Source organism: Oryza brachyantha, chromosome 9 (assembly GCF_000231095.2).
Source record: "Oryza brachyantha chromosome 9, ObraRS2, whole genome shotgun sequence".
In the NCBI taxonomy this organism is placed as follows: domain Eukaryota; kingdom Viridiplantae; phylum Streptophyta; class Magnoliopsida; order Poales; family Poaceae; genus Oryza; species Oryza brachyantha.
Genome location: NC_023171.2, coordinates 13,343,689 through 13,367,100, shown reverse-complemented (window position 1 = coordinate 13,367,100; position 23,412 = coordinate 13,343,689). Strand labels below are relative to the sequence as shown.

General features: G+C 41.5%; 5 protein-coding genes and 1 pseudogene across 5 annotated transcripts; 3 read left to right on the top strand and 3 right to left on the bottom strand.

Annotated features, from left to right (window-relative positions):
- Positions 1-664: 664 nt before the first annotated feature.
- On the top strand, positions 665-6,530 carry LOC102713019 (probable sodium/metabolite cotransporter BASS5, chloroplastic). Its single transcript, XM_006660792.3, has 12 exons — positions 665-1,051; positions 1,339-1,445; positions 1,564-1,694; positions 2,203-2,396; positions 2,487-2,739; positions 2,912-3,165; positions 3,247-3,329; positions 3,660-3,703; positions 5,151-5,229; positions 5,632-5,700; positions 6,073-6,180; positions 6,281-6,530. Exons 1-11 carry the CDS (start codon positions 877-879, stop codon positions 6,178-6,180), a joined length of 1,497 nt encoding a protein of 498 aa, XP_006660855.2. The 5' UTR covers positions 665-876; the 3' UTR covers positions 6,281-6,530.
- On the top strand, positions 6,470-7,328 carry LOC107305000 (annotated as a pseudogene).
- A 94-nt stretch (positions 7,329-7,422) lies between these two features.
- On the top strand, positions 7,423-9,448 carry LOC102712750 (protein LITTLE ZIPPER 2-like). The gene is made up of 2 exons (XM_006660791.3): positions 7,423-8,392; positions 8,866-9,448. Exons 1-2 carry the CDS (start codon positions 8,277-8,279, stop codon positions 9,083-9,085), a joined length of 336 nt encoding a protein of 111 aa, XP_006660854.1. The 5' UTR covers positions 7,423-8,276; the 3' UTR covers positions 9,086-9,448.
- A 1,090-nt stretch (positions 9,449-10,538) lies between these two features.
- On the bottom strand, positions 10,539-14,882 carry LOC102704176 (bZIP transcription factor 29-like). The gene is made up of 6 exons (XM_015840940.1): positions 14,331-14,882; positions 13,848-13,998; positions 13,613-13,787; positions 13,382-13,514; positions 13,216-13,300; positions 10,539-10,738 (listed from the first exon to the last, which is right to left on the bottom strand). Exons 1-6 carry the CDS (start codon positions 14,880-14,882, stop codon positions 10,539-10,541), a joined length of 1,296 nt encoding a protein of 431 aa, XP_015696426.1.
- A 754-nt stretch (positions 14,883-15,636) lies between these two features.
- On the bottom strand, positions 15,637-17,641 carry LOC102703898 (pentatricopeptide repeat-containing protein At2g36980, mitochondrial). The gene has a single exon (XM_040527353.1). The coding sequence runs from the start codon at positions 17,639-17,641 to the stop codon at positions 15,731-15,733; it is 1,911 nt and encodes a 636-aa protein (XP_040383287.1). The 3' UTR covers positions 15,637-15,730.
- Positions 17,642-18,144: 503 nt separating this feature from the next.
- LOC102703615 (probable 1-acylglycerol-3-phosphate O-acyltransferase) lies at positions 18,145-22,671 on the bottom strand. The gene is made up of 9 exons (XM_006661384.2): positions 22,335-22,671; positions 21,119-21,355; positions 20,423-20,469; positions 19,981-20,099; positions 19,740-19,900; positions 19,226-19,335; positions 19,036-19,135; positions 18,525-18,648; positions 18,145-18,438 (listed from the first exon to the last, which is right to left on the bottom strand). The coding sequence occupies exons 1-9, from the start codon at positions 22,538-22,540 to the stop codon at positions 18,310-18,312; spliced, it is 1,233 nt and encodes a 410-aa protein (XP_006661447.2). The 5' UTR covers positions 22,541-22,671; the 3' UTR covers positions 18,145-18,309.
- Positions 22,672-23,412: the final 741 nt, after the last annotated feature.

The following is a 23,412-nucleotide window of genomic DNA, read 5'->3' as shown; positions in this document are numbered from 1 at the left end:
GCAGTTTTAACATCAAATCTTCTATATTTAGCAAATTGGTCAATTTAAAGGATCTGTTGGAGATGCTCTTATGAAAAAACTTTAAAATAAACTTTAAATATAGAGTTAAAAATTTAAATTTTATCTTATAAGCACAATAAAAGGTGAAAACATAGGGTCCTTATGCTATATTTCGCTGGGCTTTTTTTTTTTCATTTTCCGGTGAATCTAAAGTCAAATCAAATGCACCGTTGGTCTCGTCCAAAAAATGTATAATAGTAAGGGTGGATCTACCTTTTATATACAGTTTGGTGGGGCATTCCTCTTCACGGTAGAAGTACTTAACACATAATTAATTAAATATTAACTTTTTTATTTCATGAGCATGATTTATAGAGTTGAAATCGCTAAATAATGTGTTTTTAAAAGAAAAATTGCAATGTTGTCGTTATAACTTTACAAAATTATAAATATAATATTCTGATCCACGTGTCATTGACTTATGTGGGCTATACGTATTATTGAGATACCAATAACATATCTTTAAATTTATAAAATTATAATGACACGGTTGCGGTTAAACCGCTAAAAAACATTACAGCATTTTAGATTCAACCTTGGGATTCGGTGGATTTTGCACATGGAGTCCTTGATTACGATTTCCCAAAGCTAACAAACAAAATGGCAAGAATTACGAGCGTGAACAAATCAAAACGAGGCCGGACGATCATAAACTAGCCGGATAATTCCAAATCCGAAGTCGCTAATCGATCGATGATTGTTCCATCCATCCATTCCTTCCCTGTCCTCGTCGAAACTCCCAACTTTCTCTGCAAAAATCTCTGAATCCCTGAATCGTCGTCTGCCTCCTTGCGTCATCGAGCAAAGTCCGTGTTCATGAACCACCCCCACCCACCTCCGCGCGGTCGAATGGACCCCAACGCCGCCGTCCTGGTGCGGCCCCACGTCGCCGGCGGCGTCCGCTCGCTGGCCGGCAACCGGCGGCCGCCCCGTCCGGCGGGTCGCGTCTCGCTGGCTCCCCCGGCGGTCCCGCCGCTGCGCGTTTCACGGCGTAGGTTGCTCGTCGCGCTCTACTCCGATCTGAAAAGCTCCCCCCTTTTCGCTGTGTGGGTTTAGCGAGCGTGGAGGTCGTGGGTGTTTAGCCTTAAGAAACTCTTGCCCATCTGTTCGATTCGCTGGTGGAACTAAAAGTTTAGATTATTTTTGTTCTTTTTATAAATTCAGTGCGCTGCCTTTGCATCAAAAAGCTTACTGCTTTGGTTAAAAGATTTGAGTTTTGAGGCTCAAAAGATAGCACAATCTCGTTGGTTCTCATGATTAATTTATTCAAACAAGCAGAGCAGGGATCTGTAGTGGCTGCGAGGGGACGAGTCTGGGCGAGTGCGAGCGGTTCATTTGAGAAAGATCACACTGGTGGAGATGACGATGTGTTAGCTTCGCCACAGGTGCCATTCTGATGATGTTTTTTATGCTCTATTAAGTGAGCTTTGTATCTGTTAACTAATTGTATTCACTTCGACAGTTCGATGGTGTTTGATTTATAGCTTGGAGTAACTTTTACAGATAGTGGAGGAGAGCAACGTCGATTTGCTGAAGATTCTGAAGAGTGCCAACACCATTATTCCCCACATAGTGCTGGGGAGCACAATTCTTGCTCTGGTGTACCCACCTTCTTTTACATGGTTCACAACTAGGTCGGTCATGCTATGTTTTTGCGCTGAACTTGATTCAGTTCTTGACCTGAATATCAGAATCTATGTGTTGTTTTCTAATCACTTAGTTGCTCTGATATCTTTGGTGCTAACTATTAGCAGCACGCCAGATGAAGCTTTGTTCCTTGGCTAGTCACATGATGACTGTTTAGGTGGATTCAGTTATCGAATTACAAGTAGTCTTCTGAATTATTCAGTTGATCATTGGGTGAAAACAACATCACCCTTGAAACAACATGCCGATGATTTATGTTTGTTGATAAAGGCCAATTTTGATTTATATGAGAGTGACTATAACAGAGAAGGGATGTACGTGTGATTGCTGTATCATTTCATTTCTGCTCCTGATTCCCATGAAATTTCTGTTTATCTTTTGAAAAAGCTTTTATATATGCATTCACATGGCTATTCTTATTTGAACTGTTAATTTTTTAACATTTGACTTGGTTATTTATGCTCTCACTGTTTCAATAACTGGGGCACTGGGCAGATATTATGCACCAGCATTGGGCTTCCTGATGTTCGCAGTGGGTGTTAACTCAAGTGTTAACGATTTCATTGAAGCTATACAAAGACCAGATGCTATAGCTGCTGGTTATGTTGGACAGTTTATTATCAAGCCTTTCTTTGGATTCCTTTTTGGCACTCTTGCAGTTACAGTTTTCAATCTTCCTACTGCTTTAGGTAGGGACTTGAATTTGTCCTAGTATTTAATATGCTTACATAAGAAACATTGATGGTTATATAGAAAATCTGAATTGGAATTTTTTTCAGGAGCTGGTATCATGTTGGTTTCATGCGTGAGTGGAGCACAACTATCAAACTATGCAACGTTCCTGACAGATCCTCATATGGCCCCCCTCAGCATTGTTATGACATCATTGTCAACAGCTACTGCTGTTTTTGTCACTCCAACTTTATCCTACTTTCTTATTGGCAAGAAATTACCGGTGGATGTCAAAGGGATGATGTCCAGTATTGTTCAAATAGTGGTTGCTCCAATTGCAGCCGGATTGCTTCTGAATAGGTATTTATATTGCTGTATATATCTGAAAGTATAAGTAATCTGTTCTACACCTTACAGTTCTCTTAGATGCTTAATATATGTTTTTGTTCTTGATTGTCTGACTTTATTCATTTGCATTCACTTAAGATTATTTAATAATATGTTTAACCTCTTGTTTCTTGATGATACGAAGATATATTCCATGGCTCTGTTCAGCTATTCAGCCATTTCTCCCTCCACTATCGGTTTTTGTGACTGCTTTATGTGTTGGTTCGCCATTGGCCATAAATATTAAGGCTGTTTTGTCACCATTTGGACTAGCCACAGTGCTTCTCCTTTTTGCATTCCATACAACATGTTTTGTAGCTGGATATCATCTTGCTGGTACTTGGTTTCGCAAGTCAGCAGATGTAAAGGCACTGCAGAGAACTGTATCTTTTGAGACAGGTATACACAGTTCCTAGTTGGATTTGGATATGTCATTTGCAATTTCTGCTGTTGCCTCACTCTCACCTATTTGCCATACAGGAATGCAAAGTAGCCTTCTTGCTCTTGCTTTAGCAAACAGGTTCTTCCCAGACCCACTAGTGGGAGTGCCCCCGGCCATATCCGTATGTTTGCTTTATCTCACTTTGTTGCTTACTTGCTTTTATCTCAGGAGTCAACCATTAATGTTTAGTCTTGTACTGGTTTATCTTTGTCTGATGTGACCTACGTGATTTCCATCTAGGGAACAGCCATGAGTTTTCATATATTGCTGTCGCGTAATCTCGGAACTGTTTCATGGAGTAACTTGTGTTTTTGATGGCATCAACATTTCAGATTTCAATTCTTATGGATTTACTATTGTCAACTATATTTGTTTTCCTGCAGTATCATTACTTCATTGTTGTATCTTGCATCTGAAAAATTGCTAAACCGACTGACACCACCTTCTGCAGGTTGTGCTGATGTCCCTAATGGGGTTTGCTCTTGTTATGGTATGGTCCAAGAGAACAAAAGCATAGTTCATCTTGAAGTCTCTCAAGTCTCTTCTACAAAGCAGTATTCAGTATTCACATGATGAAAAATATTCTGAAATTTTTTTCCCGTCTAACTGCATCATCATGAAGAGCAGCCAATCACAAATTCAGTGTCTGCTGGACGTGAGAACTGCAGGTGGTATATGGCTAGGAGTAGACAAATTTGAAACCATGTGCACCACAGCTCTGTACACTTCTCACTTTCTTTCGCTGTGGTACTCTTTTCTTGTTCCTGTTCTGAACTTAACCAAGATTTTTCAAGTTGTACCAAACCCCCAGTGCAGCTAGGATTATAAACATTTATATGGAAGGATCTCTGTAACATCATTTATTTCAGTAGAAGGAAAAGAAAAGGAGGAAGAAGTGGAAAACGGCAGGTCTGGTTGATCCGTTTGAATTCATCCCTGACGATTTTCCCAGCATTTGGAATATTTCCATACTGGCTTGAATTTTCTGCCCCACTTTGACGTGGTTATTTTTGTCTGATAGATTATCTAATTTTGTGGTAATATTTTGAGGGTATAATGAATGGGCTAACTATTTTAAAAGTTGCGTTAAAATATTGTCCTAAGAAACTTAAATAGTATAAGAAATCTTTTGCAAAAAGTCATACCATCTAGGATATTGAGAAGCATGCTCGTGATAATCATACCATTTAGTAATTTATTTATAAGCCGAAAAGAATAGGCCAATGTTTCTCAATGTTAATCAGGACCTTTTTCTCAATGTTTCTAAGTCAAAACTTTTTTTAAGTTAGACCAAATTCATATAAAGACAGTAGCATCATCTACAGTACCAAATTATGCCTATTAAATTCAACATTGATCATATTTTGGCAGCACATTTGTCTTGAGTCAAAAATATTACTACGTGTTTTTACACCTTAATTAAAACTAAATATATTTAGCTTAACAATTAAAACGTCTTCTAATATAAAACCTAGAGAGCACTACAATTGTACACCTACGGATACGTATACAGACGTAGCACACGTGTAGAGCTACTCCGTACAAAAATCCTCTCAGCCGGCCTCCCCATCCATCCAATGGCGGCTTTTTGGCTCGTCGTAGCAGCAGCCGCAGCGCGCGCTCCTCCTCCGCCGCCGCCGCCGCCGACACGGCGGCCGCCTTCCGCGGCGCCCCTGGCGGGCGGCGTGGCCTTCGCCGCCACGGCCGTGGCCGCGGCCGCGGCCGCCTCGCCGCCGGCGCTCGCCGCGGCGCTGGCCGAGCCGGCGAACGCGCTCTCGCTGCCCACCTGGACCGTCCACGTCTCCAGCGTCGCCGAGTGGTACGACCACCTACCTACCTACCTACATCCGCCCGAACGAACGAACGAACGGGTTCTCTGCTTCTGCGGCTGCAAAAAAGATGAGGGGATCGATCGCTGCCTGTCTTGTCTGAATCGCTGCAGGGTGGCGGCCATGGCGCTGGTCTGGGACTACGGGGAGAGGACGGGGATCAAGGGCTGGAAAGGCCTTTCTTGGGGAATGGTGAGCGCGAATTGGATAAAGGATAGTACTTGCTAACTAATTACTCAGTCTGCACATGAAATTTTGTGTTGCTAAATGTGCAAAGTGAGTTCATGCTCATGTTGAGATGCAGCGACTCAGATAGGGATGGTTTTGTTGTTTTTAAGTGGATCTAATCCTGCAAGAACCCCTGCTAATGTGTGACATCTAGTACATAGTTTTGTATTTACTAATGTGTGGCATCTAGTACATAGTTATGTATTGATATATGGTTACATGAATGCTGTACTAAGGTCTTGTATATGGTAGTTGCATGTGTTTACAAATTTACTGATGTGTGGCATCTACTACATAGTTTTTTTTTAACCGCTTATACTTTATGATGTTTGTGAACTTCTCAGATTTGCATTTTCTGTATAATAGGTTCCACTTCTTGGTGGAGCGATGTGCGCTTGCACGTGGCATTTCTTCTATAATTCGGAGTCTCTTGAAGTAAGATAAATCCCTCGCGTTGAAACTAGTGGTTCCTTTTTTTTTCTGTTCATCAACATTATCATCATTTGATTCCCCATGTTTTGTAACTTTTTCCCACTTTTGAATATCACTTCATTGCTTGGCCTATCTTGACATGTTAATGGGTCCATTCCCTATTTGCCTCCAAATCAATGCACATGAAAACTTAGATGATTAGACGGTGAAACTGTTCTCCACAGTTCTTTTCCGCAGGTTACTGTAAAACTTGTGATTTAACTCTGTTATTGTAAAAACAGACGATAGTATAATGCAATTAGTGTTTCTGATAATTCTCCTGCTCACGTTCTATCCCTTTGTGATACTGTTTATTTTCCTGGAAACTGTCTGCAGGTGCTTGTAGCTCTCCAAGGTGCTCTAACAGTGATTGGTAACATTACAATGTGCATAGCTGCATTTCGCATCTTCAAAGCGTCCCAGGAAAGCTCAAAAAGTTCATAGGTACATGAATTTAGAAGCTCTTGTGCCAGTAACTGATTGTTGTAAAATATATGATACTTCTGAAAATGGATTACTTATAGTTGCACCATCTATCTGTTAGGTGGAAGCTTCTTGAGAATGTCAAAATACGCCCGACTTAAATTGTGAATGATAACTCCGAGAACACAGACAATGAAAGCTTCTGAAAGGCTCACGGCTACTTAAGAAGAGATGATTTGTGACCAGACTGAAAGAGCCGTTGTTTTGTATTTATCAGTTCTGCAGCACCCTGAAATTTGTGTGTTGACTATTTGACTCAAAATTTCTAGATAATGAGTGTATTGACTCAGATAAGAAGAAAGTTTACCTCACCTCCCATGCCTCATCTCATTTTCAACTGTTTTGAACACTTGATGTGCAAGCTTCATCTGCTCATGATCATTTAACCAAACCTTACTCCAAAAGGTGCCAAAGCACCTGTCCTTCACCTCGAGATGCTCTTGGCATGTGGCTTCATCATGGTAACCCTGAACCAATATCAGACACTCCCTGCTGTTGCTGGATGAGGTATGTGTTCGTGTGTGTGTTCATGAATCATGATACCTCTACCTATTATAGTCCATGATTCACATGCTCATTGGCAACACTTGCAGTGGTGAACCAGGTTCATGGACCGGCAAGCCGGTGTCAATGTCCAAATTTGCAGCAGCAATGACTTGTGCTGGAAGGTCAGGCATCGGAATGAAACCTCCACAATGGGTAGGCATGGATTGCATGAGTGGACGCAGGAAGCGAGACGACGTGTCACGCATCGGAACCGCCGGGACGGCATCGGGCATCGGATGGAGCAGCTCGCTCAAAGGTAAGCACAACACAAGTGCAGCTGATCATCTTGAGGTGCAGAGCATAAGCATTTGTGCCATTTGTGTGTCTAGCTGCTTGCTGCTGTGTGTGAGCAATGAGTGCAACTTTTGGCCAAGGCTGGGAGGCAGTGGCCCAGAGTGTCTTCTTTGCTCCAAGTTTTCTCTCAAAAAGATTCTCTCCTTTCCATGATGGTTCGTGATGGCGATGAATAATAGATCCTTGGTGTGCCTGCTCTCTCATGGAAGAATGACTTTCAGGGAGGGCCTCTCTCTCTCTCTCATGGAAATTCTGGCCTCTCAAGTTGGCAGAAACAGCGGCGAGTGATCACTTTCAGGCTTGCAGTAGTAGAGCAGCTTCACAGAGAATGGAATTCCTATTAGGCTGATAGGCACACCTGTTGTGCTGAAACAGTGCAGAAATCCAGCAGCAATGCTGAAGAAAGATGGCATATATTGTCTCTATTACGGAATAGATTCTCTCTCTGGAGTCTCTACAGAGAGAGGAAGAGGAAAAAGTTGTCGAGGTATCATTTTAGCGAAGAAACAAGTGAGCAAAAAGAATGAAATGCTTGAAAGCATTTTGACTTCTAGTGTGTCATGCATTTGAGTACCAAGAAAACTCTAAAGCTTCATCATGGGTGCAGACACTCTGCCCAGGAATCAATAATATTATAATAGCAGCAATTCAGCCATTTCCCCTTCAGATGATTTTGACTTCTTTCATCCACTTTTGATTAAAAAAAAGATTTCCACAGGAAAAAAATATATATAATGGAAATGGAACTATTTCTTTACTTATCACTGAAGGAGGTTCCTGCTGAAAGTCTGAGACGATTCTCATCTTCTGTCATCTTCTGCTATCCAAACTCCTCTTCTCAAAAAGGAGACCACTTCTCATCAAATGAGCTCCTTTAGTATCCAAAGAAAATAAATCAAGAAATCATATTTGAATTCTTCACTCTCCTTTTTGGTGAAATATGGTAGTAAATGATTAATGCTTGGAAGATCCATTGGCCATCCACAGTCCATGCACCATGATGGAGAGGCTGCCTGCTGCCCCTATCTCCTTCACATGCTGTCATGTCAATGTGTGCATGCACCACCAAACAAAAACCTAAAAGCTATCTATCACCATGGCTAAAGCCATGTTATATATACCATGTTATCTGCAATTGCTCGGATCATTCCAAACTCCTTGAGCTCCACAGATGACTGGAATCTAGGAGCAAACAATATATCCAGCAGCTAGCTAGCATGTGTTCTGGCTCCTGCAACAGTAAGAAGCTCTCTTCGTCTTCAGCTGTATTCAGACAGCAGCAGCAGCAGCAGCAGCAGCCTGCTCATGCCTCCATGACTCTTAGGAGGAAGAGGTAGTAGCATCTATCTCAACTTGTTTAATTTGATTCACTCAAAGAAAACTTGCCTAATTTGATGAGAGATATTGTTGCTTACATATATGATATAGATGTATTGCTGTCACATACATGCATATACTTTTTCTTATTCTAAGATTATTATGCACACAACCATTATTATAGACCCAATGTAAATGAAAAAAAAAGAAGAAAAGTCTTAAGAGTAAAGCCATAGTCGAACCGAACGAATGATGAGCTACATACCTCTTCAACGATGAGCGAAAACCTCCGAATGAATATACTCTATATATCCATGTTTCATACCGTAAGACTTCTTATTTATATCTAGATTCATCTATGTTTATATACGTCTAGATATGAATTTAGACAGTTTTATATTATAAAACGGAGGAAAGGGTAGTTTCGAACGATAAACATATCCTATTGCTAAACCTCCATCCATCCATGGATCGATTGCATGTATGCAGGCTAAGGCTGAGAAGGAGGGAGACGGCGAGGAGATCATCCGACGGAGCCGAGATGGTGATGCTGAACCTGAAGCTCTACCTGGAGAACAGGTGCATCCTGGCCGAGAACGAGATGCTGAGGGAGAAGGCCACCGCGCTCCGCCGGGAGAACCTCGCGCTGCGCGCCGACCTGTGCAAGACATCGCCATCGCCGGCTCCGGCCGCCGCGTCCAGCTGCTGAACCGAACACCCGCCGCCGGCGCCGCCGCCTTGCAAGCTACAGCTAGCTCGCGAGGTGTTTTGTGCTGCTGCTGGTTTTGCCTAGAAAACATGAGCTTTCTTGGCCTCTTCTTGGCAATGTCTGGCCTTGCTCTATCAGCTTTGATTACTGCATGTCAGAGTCAGGCCAGTGATGATGATCAGCCAGACTGCCACTAGGTTTTCTGGGGGCCTCCTTTGTGTGTGTTTTTGTGGCATGATGCTTGTACATTGGAAGTTTGTGAGAATCAACTAGATTTTCTTTGGCTTGCTCATTTGGAAGGAGAGGGAAGGCAAACCAAAACAGCTTAATTAATATGATCAAAAGGACAAAATCAGCTTTGCGCAGGGACAAAAAAAAAATGATGAGACCACAACGCTGATACAGCCCTACTCAAACTATGTCATGTTTGGGAAGCTTTTGATAGCTACAGCTTCTTATATAATCTCCGTCTATTAGAAGCTCCCTAAACAATATCTAAATTACGAGAATATGCAGCTGTAGAATCTAGGAAATAAATCACAAGAGGGAAATTTAAAAACCCGTTTTTTCTAGATTCTAATAAGTTGCTTATCAGAATTTTAAGTTTTCCAAACAGGCTAGAATTTACAAAGTCGCTGCTGCTAAAGAAAAAAGAAGGGTAAATGAACCCATAGGACCGCAAAGCCCCAAGCTGCAATGGTGCGAAAGTTGCAACCATTCCTGCAAATTCATGGAACATTCTATGCCTGAAGTTACACCATCAATATCAGGTATTTCTCCCTCATGGCCGACTCCGGTGCATATTACTTGTAATATAATTTAATTCAGACCACTGATCTAATTTTGTTGGATGGTTGTAATTAAATTATACTAACCAACAATTTTAGGTGTAATAGAATTCTGAGAGGGCAATATCGTCTTTTTTACGGTAATAGCAAGTGGGCCTTGCTGGGCTTTTTTGATCCATGCATAATGTGATAAAAAATAATAAATACAAATCAAATATTAATCAAAGTATAAAAATACCCTTTTAAATCAATGGACAAGATTAATTCTATTGGCAGTATTATACTACAAGTAATATGTACCGAAGTGTTGCCCTTCTCCCTCACAATGACCAACGAGAACTGAAACATCAGAGGATGCTACAAGAAGTACCACAAAATGAATTTGATGATTCTAAAACAAATGGTACAGATTCAGCCATTCAGGCACCTTTTACATTAAAAAAACCGCACAAGTATCACCAAACTTTTTGGAAAATAGCTGTAGCACTAAACTCAGTAGATGAATATATATATATATATATATATATATATATATATATATATATATATATATATATATATATATATATTATCCTAAAGCGAAACATTGTCCATCAGTCCATGGCATATGTTTTTTCTCCTCCATGTTGGAATCTGCAGTATGAAATTCCCCTTTCAGAAGTCTCCTATAACGAATCACCCCAAAATTTCCAGCTTTCTTGTGGCTGATTTTGCTGGGTTTGTGATGGTTGCGGCTGCAGCAGTTGTTGGATCATCTGAGTGCTCATTTGTAGGTGTGAAACATCTGGCACTTGACGAGGATCATTGATTAACCCAGCAAGAACAGCAAATCGAATCCCCTCAGCTGCCGTTGCATCATATATAGCTGGATACAGATAGATAACCAATGTTAAATTAGTGACTGAATTTTTTTAAAAAAAATCCTACACGGTAAATTAATGACTAGGCCCCGTTTTTTTTCTACTGCAAATTTTAGATTTTGCATGGACACATTTCCCAAGCGTCTAAAAATGGTGCATTTTGTGTGAAAAACTTTTATACAATAGTTCACCATTTGATCATTGTAAAGCAAAGTTCCAACTTTGCCGTTTATACCGTTAAATAGTTGTAAAAGTAAACAATAAAAAAATCAAAATCTTCAGATGCTTCAAACCATGCCTAAATAAGCCAAAGAAAAGGAATTCTAGTGATACATTCTGGGCTGTAGTGCATGGATGTTAGCTAGGCAGAACTCAAGCCATAGCAAGCAATTCTTGAAAAATAAAATTAACGAGACAAACACATCCAGAGAAGAAGCCAGTACAATTCAATGCAAAATTCTTGTGCCAAGTTAATGAATAAAGAGTTAAATCTATATTTATTTTCCACGTTTTATCCTTAGAATATCTAAAGTACTCCGTACTTGTTAGGCTGATATTGCACCTATAAGGGTAAAATGAACTTTTTCCATAGAGGTCAACTGATGATGGCTATGCAAAAAAGGGAGTAAAACACTTGCGCAATAATATTTCGTAGAACTAACGTTTGTCGTCACTTGTCAATGACCAAAATTTAGGCCCTCTTTGTTTAGACTTATAAGGCAACTTTTAAGCTAAAAAGTATAAGCTAAACAAACAAATAACCTTTTTATTAGTTTTTAAAGCCATAAGTCACTCTTCTACCATTAAGACAAAAGTTAGGCGCAAGTAGTTTTTTAGCTTATTTGAAGTTGATGTATCACCCCACTCTTACACTTGAAGCTTTTAAGCCAACAACTCCTCTTTGTTTGGGCCTATAAATCAACTTTTAAGCAAAAAAGCATAAGCCTAAACTAAGAAGCACATTTTCAATGTTTTTTTAAAGTCATAAGCCACCCTTACACGCTTAATCCAAAAGCTAGATTTGAGTAGCTTTTTTAGTTTATTTGGAACAAAGGTAACATCCTACCATTTATTTGAAGCTTTAAAGCCAACACTTAAAAAATCAACTTAAAAGCTTGAACCACTAAGCCTAAGTCCCCAAAAGTGGAGCCATAGGCTCTTTATTTGGGATAAGGCCCTCTTTGTTTAGCTTATAAACATGCTTTTAAGGCAAAAGTCATAACCCTAAATAAGTAAACAACTTTTTTTATTAAGCTTTTTAAAAGTCATAAGCCACACTTACACTATTAAGTCAAAAGCTAGGTTTGAGTAGCTTTTTTGGCTTATTTGGAATAGATATAACACATTCTCATTAAATTTAAATCTTTTAAGCCACCTGCTTATAAACCATATAAGCTAAAAAGCTAGCTTAAAAACTTACGCCAATAAGCCTAGCCTAAATAAAGATGGCTTTATGATCCGACTTTTAAGCCAAAAGACATAAGCTTAAACAAGCAAATAACTTTTTTATTAGGCTTTTTAAAGCTACAAGTCACTTTTTGGCCATGTTTGAGTAGCTTTTTGGCTTATTTGGAGTAGAGATAGCACCCTATCATTTAATTTAAAACTTTTAAACCATATAAACTGAAAAGTCAGCTTAAAAACTTAACTTAATAGGTCTAAGACTAAACAAAGAGAGTCATATAAATCATATAAGCCAAAAAATAAGATTAAAAGTTTAAGTCAATAAGACTAAGCATTAGAGTTTATGCAAAGGCAAACATCTAGAACTAGTCACTGACTAAGCCAAAGGAAAAAAAAATCTAACAATAAGAGTTTGAGTCTTAGTGCATGAATATCGAACTAATGTCCTATTTAGAGGAGAGGTTAGAAGATCCTCTAAACAGTCTATATGTTTATCTAAATTCTAAGAATTTATAGTTGTAAAGTCCATAAAATGACCTACAAGTCAGAAGCTAAAAAACCCAACTTTTTAATACTATGATCGATTGCTTCTAAGAATCTTAAACTCTTCGAACAAGACCCAAGTAGAACTTAAGCTGTTGTGAACATAAGTCGCTGAGCTGTCTGGGACAAGCAAGCCTTAAAAAAAACAAGCACGTCGGGACAACAGGTTGAAAATTTAAGGGAAATTCTTAAACCAAGTTAATGAATACAGAGTTAAATCTACGACATGACCAGCAAAGCAGGAAAGATGTGAAAAGATAAAGCAAGAGTATGCATCTCACATTTGAATCCACTCAATCCAGTAGCTAATGGGAAGTTATATTACCATCAAGGCATCTAGTACGATCACCATGTGTTGTGATACAAAGTGTAGTAACCTATTCATGCAAGCATAGACATGCCTGTTTGGCAATCTTGCATTGGGATCCAACATATATGGAATCATGTTTTGATTGCAAGGCTACCATATATTTCAATCACCATTTGAAAGAAAAAAGAACAAATAAATGTTGGTAAACAAGGAAAGGGAGCTTACCCTGACTGATCTGTGCTTGACGCCTTACTGCCTGTAACCTGATTTCCAGTTCATTGTTTTCAGCTAAAAGCTCAGTGCATTCCCTCTGCAAAAAACACTACATCAGCAACTGAGATGATCAAAAACTCCAAACCGGAATGACCACAATCTCAAGAGACGAACAAACCTGCAACACTGCCAATTGTTCATAGAACTTAGTGAGCTCCATCTGCAGCAGCTGCACCTTGCGTTCAAGCGCAATCTTGTGCTTCAGCTTGCGCTCCTTGGACCTCGCAGCAGATTTCCTGTTGTTCAGAATCCTGAAACGAAAAATTACGCAGCAACATGATAAAATTCAGCAACGAATTAGAACACACATGATCAAATTTTGCAGACTTGAACGAAGCTAGTTTCGCACCTCTTGACCTTCTTCGGATCAGTCAGCATGAGCTCCGAGAGGTGCTCACTCTCCATGATCGTCTTCGTCTCGGCCTCACTGAATTTCCCACTGCTGACATTCGCAGCGACGAGAGCGGTGTCGCTGCCACCGATGGACCTTCTTCCACCCTGCGTCAAGCTGCCGCCGGCGCCTGCCCCTGCAGATGGCGGCGGCCGGGAGTCGAGCAATTCGTTGCCCATGGCTCCAAGGCGAAGATCAAGGTTCCTTGTCATGAAGCTGCTGTTCATCGACGAGGTGCGGCGATGGCGAGGCATGCTGCCGTTCACGGTGCGTCCAATAGGCGTGTTCTCCTGTTCAATCTGCTCTCGGCTGCCATTGCTGGGGGAGCCGCGCAGGATCAGGCCCTGGTAAGTGGTAACAAGTGTAGAGTAATTAGCTCACTATCATTATTGTATAATGACTCATCAGCAGATGCAACTTTACATATTGAATAAAAGTACAATCCAATAATGTAGGAGTAGAAATGGTGGCACCATAGAAAATGTTGCCCTTGTAAAGTAAAGAACCAAATACAAGCTGAAGAATAGCATAAATAATAGTGATATAATGTTCTCAGAACAATTATATCACCTTGATGAAATTGATCGAGTTCAATAAAACTTCTATTATCTAAAAATAGTGATATAATAAATAAAAAGTTGTGGGGAGTACTATAGGAAACATTAAAATATTGTACCTTGTTTGAGTCAACGAGGTTGTCGGGGGTGGTGACCATCATGCCCCTTGATTGATGCTCCTGAATCATGGTAACCTCCATCTTAACCGGTGCTGCAAGTGACAATTGCAGGTTTTCTTGCGAAAATCCCACAGTGCTGTCACTCTGTGACTTCTTATGCCCTGCCAAAACCGGTGGCTGGCCATACATCCCTTGATTGAATCCTACCAAAGATGGGGTAAAGGGTATATCTATTGACCCGGGTAGATAAATGGAATTCATGGAGCAAAAAGGGGCATCCGAGAACGTGCGGATGTGATGGGACTCGTCGTCGATGCCTCCTGCCGAAGGATTCGGCGGCGAGGGCACATGATAGTGGAAGAAACCTGGCCCTCTTAAAGAGTTGAAACAAACAGGCATAGGGTGGAACGGAGACAAGCTAACTGATGAGGGGAGATCATGGTCGGAGAGGAGATCGACGATGGAGGGGATGCATGGCGGCACCATGGGAGGCTGGAGCTCGCCGCTTCTGCTGCCCGACAACGAGAGGCGGCACATGGGATTGTCCTCCATGTTGAGGGTGCAAGCACTAAGAAAGGAGGTGGCGGCTAGGGTTAGGAGAAGGCCTTTTAACTAGTGCACGGAGGTGGATACTAGTGGCAAGGAGCTAATGCCCGTTGGGTAGGAACGCGAGCAAAGGAGGTGGGAATGCGAGCAGATGAGTTATCAAGCAAAAACAAGAAAGCATTTATTTGGCCTAAAGGGAAAGATGAGTTATCAAGCAAAAACAAGAAAGCATTTATTTGGCCTAAAGGGAAAGGTGCGTGCCCAAAACTAACATGCTGTCCTTCCTTCGCTCTTCTCAAGTAGTCGTTGAAAGAATTCAAATATGTTACATACAAGTAGGCCTGTTCAAACCTTGGGCCAAGCTAGACTTGAAAACATCGGATTTGAGCTCGATGACGACCTATTTGACGAAACCCGAGCCATATTTTTGGGCTTTAAGTCGGTTAAATACGGGCCCAAGCCTGCCCCCGATACATGTCAGGCTGGGCCAAGCTTGCTTTGAACAAACGTACATGTAAGTAGAGGACAAGGCTGTTGTTAAGGCTCTAAAAATTTGTCAAGAGTTCATATTTGATTAGTTAATTTATATGCATAATGGAAATTCTCTTGTCTAAAATGTTGTTCAAAGGTTTCCAACTCAAAAAAAATTAAAGAATGTTGTTTAAATGGAGGAACGGGGGCAAATTCATACAAAAAGAATTCCATTTTATTTCCTCGAATTATTTCTTTGGAGCGCTCCCTTAGACTTTGGGGTATACCATATTTTGTAAACCGATAAGGGGGTTAAGTCCTCCGGCCAAATAGTTCGAAGGAGTAAAATTGACCTTTTTTTCTAGGCAAAAATAGTTTAAACATCACAGTGGCACGCTATTTCTCATCTCATAATCCAATAGGTAAATTACACCATATACACTATCTATCCGGTCGACTGCTTCCTCACCTGATACAAATACCTTAACTTTTCCCTTCACTTCGATCCAACTACAACCAGGAGACTTCTTGACACCCTGCTCAGCCATGGCTCTCCTCATCCTCTCAGCCTCGTCCCACTGCCCACTCGCACAGAGCAAGTTGGAGAGCATGACATAGCCTGTGTCTCTCGCAGGCGCCGTCGCTACTACACTGTCTCCTACCTTCCTTCCAATCCAGGCATCCAGATTCTCTGATGAGCAGAAGCTAAGCAGAGCCTCGGATAGGTCGCTGCCAGGAGACTTGACAATTTCTGGGTAATGTTCCATCATCTCAATGGCCTTTGCAATGTTACCTGATCTAGCATACATGTCAAGGACACAAGAAAAATGCACTGGTTTTGGTTGAACTTCATGGACAGACATCATTGACTCAAAGAAGGCTCTCCCTTGCTCCAGAAGACCAGAATGGCTGCAAGCTGTGAGCAAGCCAGTGAATGTAACCTCATCTGGGGAAATATTGTGGGATGACATGCTTTCATACACCGCCAACGCTTCCTTTGATAATCCATTTATAGCGAATCCGAACAACATGGTGTTCCATGAGACCAAGTCCTTCTGATGAATAGCATCAAATACATTGGTTGCACCCTCTACGTCTCCACACTTGGCATACATGTCCATCAAGCTGTTGGCCACATACAAGTAGGATGCAAATCCACTTCGGAATGCACAAGTATGAACCATCCTTCCACTGGCCAGACATGGCGCAGACGCACAAGCATGAAGCACAGCCCCAAATGCGAAGTCATCAGGATGGATATGCTCCTGTGTCATCTTGACAAAGAGCGCAAGAGCCTCGCTTGTTGAGCCGTTCCTCGCAAAACCTCCGATCATTGCAGTCCATGAGATGACATTGGTCTCGGGTGCACTTTCAAAGAGTGCAGCCGCTTGCTCAATGTAGCCAAGCCTTGCGTGCGCATCGATCAGTGAGTTCCACGAAGCAGTTGTTCGATTCTTCATGCACTCAAAGATCTGCACAGCATAATCTAGCAAGTTGAATTTAGCATAGAAGGAAATCAGCGAGTTATTGACCTCAGGGATGTCATTCCAGCCACTTTGAACTACAGTCTTGTGGATTGCGAAGCCATTAGAGGGGTTAGGCAGCTCCGCACAAGCGTCAATAAGAATGCAGAGCGTCGCATCATCGCAAGTCAGTCCTGACATACGCATCTCGTTGAACAGAGCAAGGCACTGTTTGGCGTTGCCGCTGCGAGAATGCCCCATGAGCAACGTGTTCCAGGCGACATTGCTTCTAGTGGGCATTTCGTCGAACAACTCGTGGGCAAGCTCCATGTGTCCTGAGACCACAAATGCATGCAGGAGCGAGCACCAGGACAGCGCATTGCGTTCCGTCATCTCCCGGAACGCGCGAGATGCGTCGGCGGCGCGGGCGCACTTGGCGTACATGGAGACGAGCGCGTTGCCGACGGGGAGCGGCGCGCGCAGGCCGAGGCGGAGGAGGCGGCCGTGGAGCTGCGCGCCGGCGGCCGGCGACCGGAGGGCGGCCGCCGCGGCGAGCGCGGCGGTGAGCGAGAACGCGTCCGGCGCGCGCATGCGGGCGAAGAGCGCGAGCGCCTCCAGCGGCCGCGCGGCGCGGGCGTAGGCGGTGAGCATGGCGTTCCAGGCGACGGCGTCGCGGCGGGGCATCGCGTCGAACACGGCGCGCGCCGCGGCGGCGTCGCCCGCGCGGCCGTGGGAGGCGATCCGGGAGGTGGCCGCGGCGAGGCATCCATCCCCTGCTGCCCGTGCTGCTGCTGCGGCGGCGGCGCGGCCAGCGTGCGTGTTTAGGCTCATCAAAAGCGAGCGCCAGCGTGAGACGCTGCTAGTTGTACTTTGGTGTAATACTACTACATACGGATTACGGAGTGTACATGAATTACGCGCTAGTCACTTCGTTTATGCTTATAAACTGAAATTAGGCTTAAAAATTCGTCCCGCGATTTCTCACATAATTATACAATTAATTTTTCGATTTAAATATGTTTAATACTCTATTTAGGTATCTAAAGATTTGATATGATATTTTTGGATGAAAATTTTTAGAAACGTCTAAGTTGATTTTCAAACTTAGATTTATAGTTGATTTTAAAGTTTTTTCACTAAAGTTTATTTTTCAACATTGACTGTTAGATTACTAAAAATACACATATACAAGTTTTATGTATAAATTATTTTTCGTTTGTAAATATATCATTTTATTTTTTCCATAACAAAACCAAACAATCACCGCTAAGTATCACGAGGGACATATATAAAATTTCTCTATAAATAAATACTATAATTTGCACCAACGTAACTTGGACAATTTTCTTCTTGCATAACCGTGCGTTTCTCACTACTCGTACAAATGTTTGTATCTATACTATACACGATACATGTTGACACACAACTCGCGCGCTCACAAACAAGACGGTGACAACAGTCGGTATTTTCCATCATAGTGTTGCGTTGCTTATGCCATCTCAGGCCGATATTAGGCCTTCAGGAAGAGAGAGGCCTTCCTCTCCATCGCCAGATATGAACTTACGGCATGCGTGGAAGACCGCCGAGTGGAACCCCGAAGGGTTATCTATGAACACAAAATGTCCTCCCTGCGTATATATAACCATTTATGTCACAATTGTTACCAACGTTGTTGTAGCTATGTGATATGTATTGCCAGTGGAAAAGGACTTGCCTGTGGAACTCTGATGATCTCACAGGGGACCTTCATTTCTTTCCGTGCTTGTTGGGCTCCCTGGTAGTTCATCCAATCTTGTTGGCCATAGATGAAAGTGGTCGGCACTTTCCAATCAGATGCACTGTTACAAGTTAGAGCACTGTGAGAATTCACAAAAGGGAAAAAGTATGCTATTTTTTTCCAGGATCTACGACTATTACGGAACTTGATGTTTCCAGAATATCAGAACATATGCCAGAATTTGATGTTTCGCCTTATTTGTGATTCTGAAGCCATGCTTGTATATTTAAGGTACTAAACAAGTGTTGACAAAGGAGGTCATTACATGGAGAAAGTAATGGGTTGTATATTTATTAGATTGCCCTTCAAAAAGAGAGGACTAAAATCTCAGAATAAATAAAAAGAAATGTGGTATCAACAAGTATCAACATAGGAGGCCATTACATGAGTGTAAACATAACCAATCGCTTATAAATCCTACTTATTAGTTAATAAGAAGAAAACTGACCTTTGCAGAAGAGGTTTCCTTGCAAATGCTCCGAAGGAAAATATATATTTCAAGCACAACTCTCCACTAGCTTTGGCAGCCAAAGTATGGTAAATGTAATCTTCATTAAAAACAAATTAACAATAAGGTTCTGTTGCAAGAGTAATTTAACACACTGAATCGACTATATTGGTATAATAACAGAATTTACCTGTCAGCAATGTGGATTCCTGTTCTGTTAGTAATTCACCAGTTGAATGTGAGCCAAATCTGGCACTAGTATATCTCCGAACTAAGTCTGGTCCCCAAGGACCCAATCCTCTGTTTTAGCAAAGGAAATATATCTCAGAAGAAAATTCCAAAGCAAAGTGGAAATGATCTGTTCATTATATTTTACCCAAAAAACATCATCAACCCTTACTTTCCACATTGGACAATCATCATTTCTATCTACCTAAATTTGAATTTGTCCCCCCTTTGCCAAAAGGAGTAATCCATGCCCCATTTTTAACTGACTGAAGTATAGCATGGCAACCACATTCACCAGCTAACTTCCACTTCAGAGTTCAGAAGCATATATCCTCAGTGGATTTGTAAACGCTGGAAACCCAATCCCAACGTTAAAAGTTACCTCACCACTCACATGGAAATACCGCATTTCTTTTCTAAATTTTAGATGGGATGAAAATAAAGAGTAAGTAGGAAATATAAAGGTGTAGTTTTACCTAACTACTCTTTGAGGAGTAAAGTTGGATTCCCATAGATGATTCACTAGCATGCCTTTCCACGTAGCTCGGAACTTGGTTAACCACTCAGAGCTATGCTCTGTTTCTGATGAAAAGCCAGCAGGGCCAACCAAAATCAAGTGTTGGACGTGTTCAGGATGCTAAAATAGAATTATTCATTATCAGTACAATCACGAGCAGCAATGAAGAAGCTTCATTTAGTAATTATGCATAAATATACCTGTAAAGCATACTTTGCCGCGACATATCCTCCAAAAGAATGACCAAGCAATATAAAATTACTGAGATTCTTTGCTTTGCGCCATTCCTCGAAGGATTCTATGAACCACGCCTCAGTTTCTGTTCACAAAATGGACCAAAAGAAAGGAAAAGGGAACCACATTAGTTCACTGTTTAATACAAGCATGTACGTATTAAACAATGTACTAAGAACAAAATTACTGAGTATGCATGTGATGTTGTCTTAGTAACAAATACCGATTACTAACAAAATCAAGTATACTGAAAAGGGAGCCCTGCGATGTTTCAAAATAAAACTAGGGCCCATTTCATGCTCAGCAAAAGGAAATTGAAGCTGGCATCAATAGATTATCAGAAGCATAACAGAATCTTCTGACAAAATTGTTCAAAGATGAGCAACAAATAGATTATCTGCATCTCACCTTCAGTACTTTTACAAGTGAAGTCAGGTCTGCTTGATCCACCCCAACTGCAAAATGATCAAAAATCAATTTTAAGGAACATAAAAGAAGTGAAATAACTAACAGTACAACATAAAGCATTATTAAATGTGTAAAATATTTCAATAGACATTATACAAGACACTCACACTACCAAGTATCACCACACTGATTTTCCTAACTTGGAGATGGGGGAGGTTTTTTCCTATGAAATGTTGCGTTGTATTTCTCTTGGTAGATTAGTGTAGCACAATATAGAAGAAAAGGAGATGAGGAAGCATCAGATTCCTTTATAAGGTCCAGTGAAAACTGATTCCTCTACAACAATACCGCATCTTGTAATAAAATGTTTGAGATATTAAAATAAATCCTGAACCCCCAGATCAATGAGTGCACAACATTTCCTTTACTAATTAATAGAATGGCCAGTATCAATACTCATAGTGGGCAGTATTCAAAATTAGATCTGTGGTTTTGCAGCATGTCAGGAATTGTTTTATGCCAGTATAAGGGTTCCTGATGTTTTGACAATTGAGAAACAAGGAGAAAAGTAATGCATATACCGTGTGACCATACAGGGAATAAAAGATAGAGAAACAATGAACAAAGTAATGGATATACTGAGTGACCATATAGAGGAATGCAAGACAAAGAGTGCATTTTTTCTTCAAAACTTACCCAAGCTGATCAATGGCAATAACCCTGAAACGGCTTGCAAGGGTATCAAAGTTTCGAAAGAAGAAACCCTGTGAAGCACCATACCCATGGACCATGACAAGGGTGGGAGCACTTTCCTCGCTATCAAATGTTACAGTATTGATGAACCTTGGCTCATCACTTGATGATCTAAACCATCTAACTTTGGATCCGGGTGGAGCGGAGCCAATGCTAACTTGTTCCTGGACATACCCCGTTCTGTAAATATAGAAAAAATGTACCACAAATTAGAAAAATTAAAGAGCCTCAGATATGTCTAGAGTAAAATGAAGAAATACATTTAGTACTTATTAACATGACAGGTGGGTACAAAGCCAGGAATGTGAAGCACCAACAATAAATCCAACTTTAGGAGGTTATATTTTCTAATTAACACAAGCAACTGCTAGGCTGTATAAGTTTGGATGTCAATGGTTTTTAAGTGCCTCCATACATGAACAGAAACAGAACGAATAATAATTGACCTATCATCTTCCTTTTCTAGATTGAGAACAAACAAAGTCCTCCTTCCTTTCCGACTTCAAATTCTAGTATCTTTTTGCAGTACCAGAAGGCCCAACGGACAAAATCGAACTGATAGACAAAGCAGTTTAAAATACAGAAGCCAGAAGCTACAAAGACCAAAATGTTATATCGAAAATGATATGACCCTCCTTGTTCCGTGAATTTGTTCATGGACATGGAAACAAAATCATTAACATTGTGTGGCCTCAGAGAGACGGAGAAGATTGGCACTAGCTAAAATAGCACGCCCACTACTACATGATAATGCTAAGTGATAATGATATTGTCCCAGCATGGAGTAGATAGGAAAACAACCACCAAATCCACTTAAGTGAAGTCCATATTTAGTGATGGCAAAGCGATAAACATCATGTATGTTCCCCAATTTCAGATATAGCGTGAGAACCACTACTCTCAAATCTCAGTTGCGGCACAAACAGCCACCGCAGCTCCTCCACAGTCTAAATTTCCCCTCCTTTTGAGCTAGGTTACAATACAAACTCACTAAATTACCAATCCCAAAGTAACACCAGGATCAACAATTGTTGTCATCCGAGTCAAAACCCAGAAGCTTAACTCCGCGGGAATACTCGAACCTCACAACAGTCAATCAAATTAATCGGAGAGAGGAATTAGAACGAAATTGGGGCGGAAGAGGAAGAGAGAGCTGTACCTGACTATCGAGAGGAGCCGCTTCTCCGCGGCGATGATGCGGTCGGTGGAGGTGGGGATCCACCGCAGCGCCGACGGCCACACCCTCCCCCACCTCGACCCCGCGGCCGTCCCCGCCGTGGCCGTGGCCGACGCCTCCGCCACCGCCGCCGTCGACGCCCCGCCTCTCACCCCCTCCGCCGCCATCCCGGCCGCAGCCCGGCGCATGCGACTCCGCAGCCCCTCCGCCGTCCGTCCGTTCCACCCTAGCCTCTTCTTCTCACTGGGGATCAGGTTTTCCGTCGCCGGCGAGGGATCCGATCCGGCCGCGGCGAGCTTTTGTACGGCTCGGCCCCGGCGACCGAGCCGCTCCTTACGTAAGGGCTTGCGTCTGCGGCGCGAGATGGTTGGGGCGCAAGCAACGCGACGCGACGCGACGCGACCGCATATAAGGGCATTGTTTAGATTTTAAAAATTCTTAGGAGTAGCGTTAGGTTGGCTGTTTGATTGGATGTTGTTGATGTTTTTGATACGAATGAAAAAACGAATTTCACGGCTAGCCTAGAAACCACGAGACGAATCTTTTGAGCCTAATTAATATGTCATTAGCACATATTGGTTACTGTAGCACCTATGACTAATCATGGGCTAATTAGGCTCAAAAGATTCGTCTCAAGATTTTTTCCATAACTGTGCAATTAGTTTTTTTGGTTCATCTATGTTTAATGCTTTATTTAGGTATCCAAAAATTCGATGCGATGTTTTTGAAAAAAATTAGGAACTAAACAAGGCCTTAGTTGCTAAAAAAATTTCTCTAAAAACATCACATCGAATCTTTGGACATCTAAATAAATTATTAAGCATATATAAACTAAAAAACTAATTACACAGTTGTGGGAGAAATCATGAGACAGATTTTTTGAGACTAATCAGTCCATAATTAGTCATAAGTGCTACAGTAACAAATATGTGCTAATGATGGCATAATTAGGCTCAAAAGATTCGTCTCGCATTTTTCAAACGAGCTATAAAATTCGTTTTTTCATTTGTATCAAAAACATCTTTCATCATCTGATCAAACATCCGACGTAACATTTTTA